Below are 13,965 nucleotides of genomic sequence, written 5' to 3' on the forward strand. Positions count from 1 at the left end.
ACAAGTACTGGGAAATCTGTTTCCTTCTCATATGCTTATTACAGCAAAATGTCATGTACAAACTATGCAGCCTTGGGCAAATCACTTAACTCTTCTCTAGGCCTCCATTTCCTCATTTGTAAATGGGACTAAAAACAGGACGAGTACCTACACCTAAAAGGATCTGACAGAAGATGAAAAATAAGAGCATATAAAGTGCCTAGCAGCTCACTTTAACTTAGCTTAGTTTCAGTTAGGCGGCAGCAGTTGTGTGATGCTGCTTTTCAAGCTTTCTCATTTGTTCCACTTCAAATCTTAACCAAAGAAGTACTTATTTTTTTCTTTATTAAAAATACACTTTGGTCTAATCAGTGTAGATATTATTATATTTTCTTTTAACAATCCCTGTGACTCATTTCTTGCTCTTGTGTTTCTCCTAGCTTCATGCCTCTGTATTCACTTAAAATTATCTCAGTGTTCACCTAAAAATAAGATACCAGAGTTGAAAACCTGTCAGCTTTAAATTTGTTCATCTTTTTACTGAAATAAGAAATTCAGCAAAAAGGCTAATGCTGAGTCAAAGGTTGGTGACTTTGAATGCTACTTTCAGATCCTAATTCTTCCATTCCAAAAATAAACTTAGCACTTCAAAAAAATATTTTGTCAATTTAGTACCACTCAACATTAACCTAACTCTCCCATCTAATGTGAACTAAAACTACTAAAAAGGAAAATGAAAAAGGTGTTACATCAACTCCATTTCTTGTACAACATTCCTACTGTAAAGAATTCAAATTATAATGTTCATTTTTAGAAAACAGCAAAAGTCCAAGGAGCAACAGACTAACCAACAGTTCTGATGGTGCCTTTAAGAAAAAGAAAGAAAGTTTTTTGTTTTTTTTTTAATTAAGGAAGTATCAACTTTAGGTGAACTTTCTGAAGCGAGTGGACACAGTCAACCAATTAGATTTTGCTTTACTCTATTTCAAGTGAAAAAGAGACACATTTGTGCGCAAAAGCCTCTTCTTTAATTAGAGTCACTCTTGCTGTGCATATTCCAAATTCGGTATGCAAGCTGTGTAGACAGCTGTGCCTCATTCCTCTATCAAACTTGAAAGGAAATAAGTACATCAGGGTTTTTCCTTTCTAAAGGTCAAACTGCTCTCAGCTATGAGCTTATCCAGTTCCTGAGAAAGAAGAGGAGTAGAATTGGACAGAGCTTAATTAAGGAATATTTCAGAGGATTAAAAAGTACCCTTGTCCTTCTCACTGCTCTCAGCCATCTCTCTCCTTATGCTATGCTCCTGCTGTTCTCATCACTCCTTTCAAACTCGATCTAAGCAATTCTGTGTTAAGTGATACAATTTCAATTCTATCTATGCCTACATAATTTTTAGCAACAAGTACACTCTCTCTCTGTAAGTCTCCACTGTTCAAATTATTTAACAGAATAAATGTTTTCTCTTCAAGTGCTGTTTTACTAGCAAAAGTTTTAATCTATGACACTGCTGAACACTGCTGGGTTTAATCCAAATCTTAAGACACAAATTTTCATTACTCTAAGGTATCTAAATGTCTTATTTCAAGAATTATATTAGAGACAGAAAATACATAATATACAGAAGACAAAGTTAGGGATTTGACCATTTGACTAAATCCAATACATACAACAACAACAAAACAAGAAAATACTCAAAATGAAAGTTAATAGTCCTAAAGTTTGAGCTCTATCTTAGGGTATCAAAAAGACCAAATGAGCTTTTTTAGGATTTATGCAACTCACTTCTATATCTCAATTTTGTAGAAACACAGTATCTAAGAGACTGCATTTTCATCACTATTATCTTTTATGACACTACTCCCTACTGTTTGAGATCAAAAATACTCCAAGGATAAAATATAGTCAGGTTAGAAAAATCCCCAAATATATTCACACTCAAAAAGTACATAATCCATTAATTACAGGTAATAGTTGCATGTAAAGACAATAACTAAGAAAACTTTTGATAGAGGTTAGAGATTCAAAAAACTCACCACCCAGATGGAAGGTCCCAAGTTCTAATAGAGCAATCCATTGAAGCACTTATTAACCAACGACCATCAGGACTGAAAGCCTTTAAATTAAAAAAAAAACCAAATATAATATATATGTTTGTATATATGTGTATGTATGTATGTATGTTTGGACCTATATATTTAATAGCTTAAAGAATACAAGAAATGAAAAACTAATACAGGTTGCATTAAAAAAAACTGATTGAGTAAAATTTAGACTACCTTATCTTAAGTAAAAGAAAATACCATTTCTGATATACCACTGAGAACATTCAATTAGAAATATTTTGCTAGCCTAATTTCAGCTAAGTATCTGTGAAAGAAACAAAAGCTATATTTCCTTGAAAAGACTCTATGAATTAGACTGGCTTTCTAAGAATCCAAAATGATTAAAACAAGAATGCAAATTCTCTTAAAATAGTGAAGTTAATCATATTTTCAATATAAATTTAAATAATAAACTACTTATGCCTTACAAGCTGCTCATAAACTACTGTACACTACTTATAAAGAACTTATATCTTTTCTATTGATAAAAACTGAAAAATAATAGCTCTCGTTGCTTGTAACATGTGACTCTTAAGTAAGGCCAAATGTGAAAGATCCAAAAGGAAAAACTTCAAGATTTATAATGGTAGTAAAATTGTTCATCCAAAATCTAAACACACCATAAGGATTATAACCATCCATATTAGCAAATAATACTGGGATAAATGAACTCAATTTTGTCATCAGGCTATGGTGATACTGTGGAAATTCAAATCTTAAGGTACAGAGAGTACAATTTATAGGATAGTGCAGATAAGAATGGAAAATTACTCTGGTAGGTAAAGTCATGTTATAAACGCTCACAGATTTACTTGAACAGGAGTAATTTGTTACTAACTAGGAGAAACTCCAGACACACAACCTGAAAGTAAAGTTTAAAAAGGAAAGAAATAGGAGGAGCAAGTTGGCACTGACAGATGTTTTCAAAAATGTTATTTCATCAAAATTACTCCACTCCCACCCCCATTCCTATAGAAGCTGTCACAACAAATTCTGTTGCTGGGTAGTTCTGCCTACCTCCTATGTGCAGAACAACAGATTTTTGACTATCCCCCCCAACCCCTATTTTTAAGGAAATGGGTAAACACTGCAAACCCAGACTTTTGATGTGAGAACTGATAAGTAAATGTAGCTGTTGGGAGTGCTACTAACTAGTTAGGACTTTATTTTTTTAATCTGTTTTCAAGTAAATCAAGGTATCTGCAATTGATGCAAATAACAATATATACTTAAAATATTCTCAACATATACTTTTTAAACTAGAGTACTTCTTACCATATTTCCCACTATAAGAACACAATAGTAAACTAAAACATACTTTTACTAATTAAACACTTTTGATGTTAAGATATATTAGAAATAATATTAAACTAGAATAAACTAGGTATCAGATATTCCAGGTCTCCTACCATTAATTCACTATGCATGTAGAAAAACAGAAATGAATTCTCTCAGCCTAGTTTAATATTAAGTCAAAAATGATATACTTATGTTTCAATGAATCATTCATTCTCTAAAGTATATTTGACCTTATTTAGAGTTTAAGAGAGAAAAATGAACTCTGGGATTTATACTTTAATCTAATGGGATTAACTTCCTGAGAAATATTAAACTTCTTTTAATTCTACATTTTCTTTAAAAGTCTCTTCTTAGAAAATTAGCCTCCAAGTTATTTATTTTGAACATCTCCTCATAGGATGAGTTTAATGCTATTAAAAAAATAAGTTTCAATTATTTGAACATTTTTAGCATAAACAGAAAAAAGAAAGGAATCAAGTTTTGTTTAAACATTTAAAGTTTGTTTTACCATGTCATTTATTTGACCTTGGTGTCCAGAAAACTCTCTGACAATCTTCCTAGTTTCTATGTCCAAAACACTAATGGAGAAGTCATCCAAGGCAAGTCCCAGAATGCCACTAGCAAGATAAATGCACCAGTTTTAATAAACAAGCAAACAAATAAAAAAACCTTGAACTAAAATCTCACAGTCATTTAAATTTTATTAATGAAGTATAACTTTGAGGGAAATTAAGCAAAATGCTATTCTTTTCTATGAAAAGTCTGGTTTCCCCACTTGGTAAATTATGTACAGTTAACCACTGAACATGAGGATTAGCGCACTGAGGCCTCTGTGCAGTCAAAAATCTGTGTATACCTTTACAGTTGGCCTTCCATGTCCATGGTTCTGCATCTGCAGATTCAGCCAACTGCGGATCATGTGGTGCTACAGTGAGTGTTTAGTGAAAGAAATTTGTGTATAAGTGGACCTGCACAGTTCAAACCTGTGTTGTTCAGGGTTTCAATTTTCTTTATTTAAATTAAGAACTTTTACCAAAAACATCAAGAAGAAAGTCCATTGTCATCAAAAGAAAAACTTTACCTGTCTCTATGTAGCAGCATCATATTTGGAGATGAATCAAGGCTCACAGAATGAATTAAAACTTTGTTTTTAAAGTTCCAGAACTTGAGTAATCCTTCACTACCAGTTGTAATTGTCAACTGGTTTAATCCATCCACTGCAACACCTCTAACAGATCCTTTATGGGCTTTAAAGCATATGTGAAAGGAAAAAACAGTAAGAACTGGCATTTCCTCTCTGAAAACTACACAAAAAGTGATTCCTTTATTTAAGTATCTAAGTTCCCACTATTAAACTCTCCTGAAGTTTTTAAATTAATCTGGATTTTAGGGGGCAGAGGGAAGGTTATTACAATGCTTCAGTAATAAGAAAATCTATCAGATTGGTGCCATGTAGGTTTCAACAAAAACGTTAATTTCTGTAACATCCACTTTCCCCTAATACAACTATGACTTCATTCTGTTTGAATAGTTCAACATGGTGATTATAATAGGTATAGTGGCAGTATCTGCCACATAGGGGTGACCATAACCCATCTACAAGTTTAGCAAAATGGCAAGCACACAAGAATTTAATAAATGCCAGCAACTGTTATTAGCCTTATATCTATCTGTATTACTTTTTTAAAAAATAAGGAAAAAAAATTCAATACCTTGATCCTTGCCAAATCTTCCTCGATGTATACCAGACTGCATGTTATATACATCTACAGTTCCTGATGAGAGACCAATTACAGCAAAGTTTCCACAAGAAGTTATATCCACGGCCTTAGGGAAAAAAAATTTAAACACAAAGGACACAAAAAATAGCTAACATTTTTACCGTACTTTATGCCTTGCAAAGTATTTTTTTAATCTACTAATTACATCATTTTCCAAAAGAGCACAATAAACAAACTGCTTCATTAATTTTCTTAAACATAATGTAATTATATTTGGGTATCTAAGAAACAGCTGCTTGATTCTATCTCCATTCTCTAAGTATACAGAAATTATTACCCAAGACAACAGAACATAATCAAAGTTAACTCAACTGAAACTTACAAAGCTGGAAGAATGGTATAACAGCTGGCCTTCAATTTTTAATTTACTCATGACAATGCTAAAGTCAAAGCATTCCATTGCCTAATTTCTCTTTCCCTTACTTTTGTAATTGCTTCTATAGCTGACATAAACCTAAAAACATATTAGTTAGGATATCTGATGAAAAAGCCCAAAATATTTTAATTATAACATATTAGGAAGGAAATACATAAGATATTACATGAAAAATATTTAGTTTATAAGCCATTTCTGTAAAATAAACTCATATTTTGATACTTAACATAGCAATATTGTATTAAAAAGATGTGTTTTCTTCTGTTAAAAACATGAGGCTGACTATGTAGTAGGCCATGGCCAGAGAAATCCTTCACTGCTACTGTCAGATGTCACCCACCAAAGAGTTAATTCAAAAGACTGTTGAATTTATGCCTAATGAAATAGATGAATTCTAAAATCTACAAGAAATTATTTAATAGAGGCTATTTAACTGTGCAAAGCAGCTTAAAGCTGACACACCACTGAGTCAAGACATATTTAAATAGAATTCACATGTAAGTGTGCTCTACTTACATATATTTTTTAGATAATCATAGCTTATTTCTTACAAAGCATTCTATCTTCCTAAACAGAAAACAAACATAATTTTAGCTATTTTGAATAGTTCATAAAAGTTTACACTATGTTATATACACTCATGCTTTTAGGGACTAATGAAGATACTAGGCTACAACCAACAAATAGTAAAGGCCCCCAATGGCCCTGCTATACAAGAGTTCCCACTTATCTGCAGGGGATATGTTCCAAGACAACCAATAGATGTCACAAACCATGGGTAGCACACCAAACCCTAAACACACTATGCTTTTTCCTAAACTAATGTGTAGGTAGTGTATACAGTATGGGCCCATTAGATAAAAGGATGACTCATGACAGAGTGGGACAGTGTGAGATTTCACCACACTACTCAAATGGCATGTAACTTAAAACTTAGAGACTGTTTATTTCTGAAATTTTTCTACTTAATATTTTCAGATTCAGCTTGACTACGGATAACTGAAGCTGTGGAAAGGGAGGACTACTTTACTTTTTAGAATTTAAATTTATTTTAATAGGGTTTATTGTTGTTAGTGCAAATGCTTCTGGCATTCTCCTTTTGTACTTTTTTCATTCTAACCTATTAGAATGAATAGAATGAATAGGACAGCTTAAGCAAAGCAAAAATGAATAAGCTGAGACGGTTACCTCTAAGTGACAAATTGTACTCTAATGTATGGGTTCTCTGATAAATTACTGTTTATTGGTTACTGGCTTTGTTCCAGACAGCTGACTCTGCCAGACAAATGACACAGCACCAATTAAGTATCACTGTACACACACACACACACACACACACACACACACACACAATATTCTATGAGTGATCACTGTAGGCTGTGAGTTAAGAACACAGGTTCTAGAAGGAATCATTCCAGGTTCAAATTCCAGCTCTTCTATTTACTAGTTTTACTGATTTTAGACATATTATTACTCATTACATTTAGCCTCAGCCTCCAATTTATTGTCTATAAAAAGAGGCTAACAATACTCCATATTACAGGACTGATGTAAATATAATATAATATGTGCCAGGCAGAGAGCCTGGAACAAAGCAAGCACACAAAAAATGTTAGCTGTAATTATTATTACCATTACTATTGCAACAGCTACTCAAAACTGTGCAGGTAAATTTAAGAAGCTTGATAGAATCTCTATGGCTTAGAAATAAAAGCTTATGAGTGGATTTCTGTACTACAGAGAACAGAGTATACTTACAAAGAAGTTTGTACAAAATAGGTTCAAATGTAGAATTATACTTTTAATATGGATTTTCAAAAGCAGAGGCATCCATTAAAGTCTATTAAAACTAATAGATAAGTTCAGCAAAGTTATAAGACATAAGATCAATATGCAAAAATCTATTTTATTTCCATACATTAGCAATGAACAATCCAAAATGAAATTTAAAAAAAAATTCTATTTACAATAGCATTGAAAAGAATAAAATACTAGGAAAAATTTAACCAATGAGGTATGAAGGTTGTACACTGACAACTACAAAGCGCTGCTGACAGAAACTAAAGATCTAAGCAAATGGAAGGACATCCTATATTTATGGATCAGAAGTAATATTAAGATGGTAACACTCCTCAAATTGAGCTGTGAAATCAACAAAATCACTATCAAAATCCTAGCTGCCTCTGCAAAAACTGACAAGCTGATCCTAAAATTCATACGGAAATGCAACAAACCAGAATAGCCAAAACAACATTGGGAAAGAAAAAAAGAACAAACTTGGAAGATTCAATTTTTCTGTTTCTAAAAAACTTACTGCAAAGGTACCATAATCAAGACACTGTGGTACTGGCATAGAGACATAAAGAACAATGAAAGAGAACTGGGAGTCCAGAAATAAGCCCTCACATTCATATCCAATGATTTTTGGCAAGGGTGTCAAGACCTTTCAACAGGGCAAGAACAGTCTTTTGGACAAATGATGCTGACACAACTAGATATCCTAATGCAAAAGAATGAACTTAGACTCCCTACACGGTATCATACACAAAAATTAACTCAGAAAGGGTTACACACCTAAATTGAAGAGCTAAAATTATGAAACTCTTAGAAGAAACCACAGGAGTAAATCATTATGATCCTGGGTTATGCAATGTTTTTCAAAAACCACAAGGAGTTAAAAAAAAAAAAACGATGGGCTGGACTTCAAAATTACCCCTCCTTTCTTTGCTCTAGTTTATATATATATATATATATATATATATATATATATATATATATATATATATATATATATATATATATATTTTATTGAAGTATAGTCAGTTTACAATGTCAATTTGTGGTGTACAGCACAATACTTCAGTCATATAGGAACATACATATATTCGTTTTCATATTCTTTGTCACCATAAATTACTACAAGATATTGAATATAGTTCCCTGTGCTATACAGTATAAATTTGTTGTTTATCTATTTTATGTATATTAGTTAGTATCTGCAAATCTAGAACTCCCAATTTATCTTATTCTACCCCTTTCCCCACTGTCAACCATAAGTTTGTTTTCCATGTCTGTGAGTCTGTTTCTGTTTTGTAAATACATTCATTTGTCTTTTTTTTTTTTTTTTTTAGGTTTCAAACATAAGTGATATCATATGGTATTTTTCTTTCTCTTTCTGGCTTACTTCACTTAGAATGACATTCTCCAGGTCCATCCGTGTTGCTATAAATAGCATTATTTTATTATTTTTTATGGTTGAGTAGTATTCTATTTATAAATATACCACAGCTTCTTTATCCAGTCATCTGTCGATGGACATTTAGGTTGTTTCCATGCCTTGGCTCCTGTAAATAGTGCTGCTATGAACACCGGGGTGCATGTATCTTTTTGAATTATATATGCTGCTGTGAACACCAGGGTGCATGTATCTTTTTGAATTAGAGTTCCCTCTGGATATATGCCCAGGAGTGGGATTGCTGGATCATATGATAACCATGTCTATTTTTAGTTTTTTGAGGAATCACCATACTGTTTTCCATAACGGCTGTAACAAACTACATTCCCACCAACAGTGTAAGAGGGTTCCCTCAAAATTAAAACCCCTTATGCTGAAATGATATCAACAAGAAAAGGAAATGACAGCCCACAGAATGGGAGAAAATATTTGCAAATCACTTATCTGATAAGGGGCTTGTATCTAGAATATATAGAGCTATTACAACTCAAGAATAAAAAGATCAATAACCCTATCAAACAATGGGCAAATAGTTGAGCAGGTATTTCTCCAAAGATAAACAAATAGCCAATAAGCACATGAAAAGATGCTCAACATCATTAAGTCACATGGGAAATGCAAATCAGGAACTACAATGATATATACTACATACTCACTAGGATAGCAATAATCAAAAGAATCAGCAATCACCAAGTATTGGCTAGGATGTATAAAAAATGGAATCCTGCTGGTGGGAAAAGAAAATGGTGCAGCCACTTTAGGGAACAAGTTGGCAGTTCCTCAAAAATGTTAAACAGAGACTTACCTAACAATTCCACTCCTAGGTACAAACATAGAAAAACAAAAACCTGTGTCCACACAGAAAATTTTGTGTACTAATGTTCACAGCAACATTATTTATAATAGTCAAAAAGTAGAAATAACATAAATGTCCATCAATTAACCAATGGCTAAAGAAAATGTGGTTTATCCACAAAATGAAATGTTATTCAGCAATAAAAGGAATAAAGTATAGACACATACTATAACATGGATGAACCTTAAAAAATGCTAACTGAAAATCACAAAGACCGTATATAGTATGATTCCATTCCAGTATGATTCTGAAATGCCCAGAATAGGCAAATCTATAGAGATAGAAAGCAGATTGTGGTTGCCTAGGTTAGGGAGAAGGGAAAGGGGAAAAGTGAGAAATTGCTAGTGGGTACAGGGTTTTTTTTTGAGGTGATAAGAAAGTTCTAAAATTAGATTGATTAAATTTTGGTGATAATTGCACAACTCTATAAATACACTAAAACTCATTAACTTGTATACTTTAAATGAGTGAAGATTTTGGTACGTGAATTATATATCAATAAAATGTTTTCTGAAACAGCAGAGGCAATAATTCTGTAAACCAAACTTGACATCATTTCTCTATAGCTTTAAGCCTGAACTCAATAGAAGACTTACATATTATCAAAAGAAAACAAAATAAAATTTCAAAAGGTGAAGAAATTATAAGTAAATACTGGCATTTAAAATCTGTGTTTTAAAAAGGCTTCAACAGGACTCAATTAGACAAACATAAGAAAATAAGAAATAAAGAATTTAAATTACTTATACATCTATAGCTTATTGAGGATTTAGGTAAGTCTTATTCCTATACTGAAAGAAAAGGAAGGAAGAAATCTTAAGATTCATATTAATTGAATATAGTACTGTATAACTCAACGTAATTCAGGTAAGAAAAAAAGATAAATGCTAAAATCCTCCTCAAAGGGTATTCTGAGTAATTCATCAGAAAAGTTAACAGTATACCACATCTAACTAAGCAAAGCTTAACTTAAACCTAAAATAATTCCATACAAGTTGGATAACTTAACACTATTAGGAAATAGTTTCAAAATGTTAAAATACGCTCTTTGTTCTTTCAATATTATCATTAATAAATGAGTATAACAAGATAACCCCAAGACAGTTTTACAAGAGAAAATGCTCTTGTAAACAAGTTCACTTACTGTTGCAGTTACATCATCTTTCTTCAGCTCTTTTGGCTTGAGAAAATAAGCACCTATCGTAGATCTTTGATAGTTCCAGGTTGAACAAGATAGCTTACCCTGATGGCAAGCGACAATACCATCCCAGTCACTTTCACGAGCTTCCTCTAAAACATAATTAAAATCATAAATCAAACTGCTTCTCATTCCTCACTCATTCATTCACCTATTATTTATTAAGCTTTAATAGTTTATGTTGTAATTAGGCACTAGAGACAGGATGGTAAACAGGTAATTCCTGATAACAATGAGCTTCTAATCTAACAAGAGATTCTGATTAGAGGAAATTACAATAAAGTATGATAGCTCTCATATCAGCACTCAGGAAGAGTTTACTAAGAGGTTTAGGGAGAGTAATAAATGGTTTCTTGAAAGAAACAGTAAACTAGCAGAAATTAGTAGGAGCGGGTGAGACACACACAGGCCTAACGGTAAACTTGAACAAAGTTAAGCACAGCAAGTAAGTAAAGTACTTTCTTGAGAGGAGTGGGAGGAGGGCAAGGCCACTGGGCCACACTACCATGAGTCTTGACAGCCATGTTAAGGAGAGGAGATTCCACCCAAAAGGTAACAAAGGGTCAATGAAAAATTTTAAGCAGATAGATGACATAATTCATATGTTTTAGAACGATCACTCAGGCTCTAAGGTAGAAAATAGACAGGAGGGTGGTCAAAATTAAAGTTAAAAAAAAAAATACCAGTCAGGTTGTTTCTATAACCTTGAAATGGAAATGGTGCCTATATAGTCATTTCTAGGATAGCTTTCTCTCAACAATCTTATCACCTATCTACATTTTTCTTAAAATCATTTTTTTGAATGAAGCACTGCTCAAATGACAGTATACTAAGACCTCAGTGTATGAAGATCTTTATTAAATTAGCCAGAGCCCCATGTTCTCAGTTCTTACATTTTAACATTAGTGACTTTTACTATACCAAACATATAATGGAATAAAAAGGGCTAAAAAATTAAGTATCAAATATTACTTATTAATAGTTTATACAGAAGAACAAAGCCTAAAATTAATAGATAACAAGTTCAAATTATAAATTACTCATTTTCAGTCTTAAGATTAGCATGCACTTGGGATGAATTCTGGATTCTTACTAATATTTGCAAAAACATTTATTAATATGGAAGAAATAAATGTATTTGAGTTACCCTCCAGATGCTTATTAATTTTGTAAAAACATTTATTAAAATGACAGAAATAAAGAAATACATAGGAGGAGATAAATGACAGACCAGAACTCAAAACACAGTATGAAGTTACTTACCAGCTGCAAACTTAATGATGGGTGGAAGTCTCACTGACATGGCATTCTGAAGTCCTTTACGTTTGACTCTCTTTTTATTTATTAAACCTGGGGTTAGGGGGAGATGAGAATATAACTATGAATATTTCTTAACAAAAATGTACATAAAAGAAAAGCTATTCAATGTCATATAACTATAAAGTTCAAGATATTCCCATTTAAGTCAGGTGCAAAATGAAGATGATGGTTATTACCACTATTACGAGCGTTACTAAAAATTGCAGTTAGAAATATAAATGAATAGATTGCATTCACAATATTAGCAAAAAAATTAGCAAATTAAAATATGTAAAATACCATTGAGTAATCTTAAATATGTACAACCAACAGGAGGAAAACTAAAAAAAAAATCACTGAAGAATATTAAAGACAACCTGAATGAGGATATATTTCTATATATGGTAACTCTTAAAGATATCAAATTTCTCCAATTTGATTCTAAGAGGAATTATTTTGGATATGGACTTTAAAATGATCCTGAAATTCATCTGGAATTATATACATGCATGAATAGCCAGGATATTAACTTACAAAGAAGAGTAATTACAAATAAAATGGAACATTTTTGTTTAATAACAAAATCTTTCAAATGATAGAAATCATGTGAAGTGATAGAGAATAAAAAGAGCCCTTTTTGCAAAAAGATGAGACTCCTTACTTTGATGATTTCTCTAGGCTCCCTTCCACCTTTAAAATTCTGAATTCCACAGATGGCCCTAGTAAGATCACTGTCTTTTGGGTGGTAGCAGTATGTTTTTACCACCTAAGACATTTTTTACTATCTAAGATGTCTAACTCCTCAATAACTTAATAGCAGCACCTCAGCCACTTCCATAGGAATATTAATCTTAGGAATCTTACTACTACTCTCATATAAGGGATTTTTACTTCAACTAGGAAAGAGAAAATTTATCAGTGAAATTTCTTTTGGTTGTCTCACAGGATCCTGAAAGATTTTTTTGTGTGTGACCAGCAACTTTTTTCCATCTTGCAAATCACCTACCATGTCCCAAGCTCTTGTTAAATTTCTCATGTATTGTGGAAAATGACTGAAGAGTTCCATCTTGACCTGTTGATACACACAGAAAATGCCCAACAAGGCTTCATCAAAACAATGGACCATTTGAATCACAGCTCTTATAAAATCAGATTCTAGAAAAAGCTTGGTTACAGTGTCCAGCATTTTAAAAGAGCTGATTGCAACTACCTAATTTATAATATTCAATTGCACAGAGAATGCCATTTAGTAAATACAAAGGATAAAATGAGGTACTAATAACTGTTAGCAGATTATTTGAATAGGCAAGAGCCACATTTTTAGAATTTGCCCATTCTGTCTCTGATGATCAGTAAACAGAATGACACTCCAAATGAAAATATCAGCTACAGCATTTCCTGAAATATTAAAAACATTCACCTCATTTTACCCAGATTTTCGAGTTACTCAAAGGGACATTTAAATCTAAAAATGTGTTAACACCAAACCTAATAAATATTAAGCACTTTGTCCCCAGTGCTTGCTGGAATAAACTATTAGCATAAAGCAGAAACTCACTTGCACTAAGAATTTGTTGTCCATTTTGTCCATAATATCTTATTTTGGTAAGAGGAGCACTGTGTCCCATTCTGAATCTCAAAAGCCGGCCTTCACCTGTGGGACCATCAAATATCCATATCTGCCAAGAGATAAAAACGTAAGGTTCCTCCACAATGTATTAAGTGATCTGCAAGCAGTCAAGTCACCTTCTACATAAATCAACTGGCATTGGCCAGTGCTTGCAGACAACTGACCCTGAGTGGGGCCTGAGGAAAAGATAAGCTGTGATCCTCTCACTT

At 32.5% G+C, this 13,965-nt stretch overlaps 1 protein-coding gene across 1 annotated transcript in view; it reads right to left on the reverse strand.

Annotated features, from left to right (window-relative positions):
• The window catches only part of WDR36 (WD repeat domain 36), a 38,804-nt gene that overhangs the window by 13,322 nt on the left and 11,517 nt on the right, over positions 1–13,965 (reverse strand). The window contains exons 9-16 of the mRNA XM_072958283.1: positions 13,685–13,805; positions 13,133–13,198; positions 12,091–12,177; positions 10,774–10,919; positions 5,094–5,208; positions 4,463–4,628; positions 3,890–3,998; positions 2,014–2,093 (exon numbers count right to left, since the gene is read on the reverse strand). Coding sequence (XP_072814384.1) covers positions 2,014–2,093; positions 3,890–3,998; positions 4,463–4,628; positions 5,094–5,208; positions 10,774–10,919; positions 12,091–12,177; positions 13,133–13,198; positions 13,685–13,805 — 890 coding nt within the window. The remainder of the gene's footprint in view (positions 1–2,013; positions 2,094–3,889; positions 3,999–4,462; positions 4,629–5,093; positions 5,209–10,773; positions 10,920–12,090; positions 12,178–13,132; positions 13,199–13,684; positions 13,806–13,965) is intronic.

Source organism: Vicugna pacos, chromosome 3, assembly GCF_048564905.1.
Source record: "Vicugna pacos chromosome 3, VicPac4, whole genome shotgun sequence".
Lineage (NCBI taxonomy): Eukaryota > Metazoa > Chordata > Mammalia > Artiodactyla > Camelidae > Vicugna > Vicugna pacos.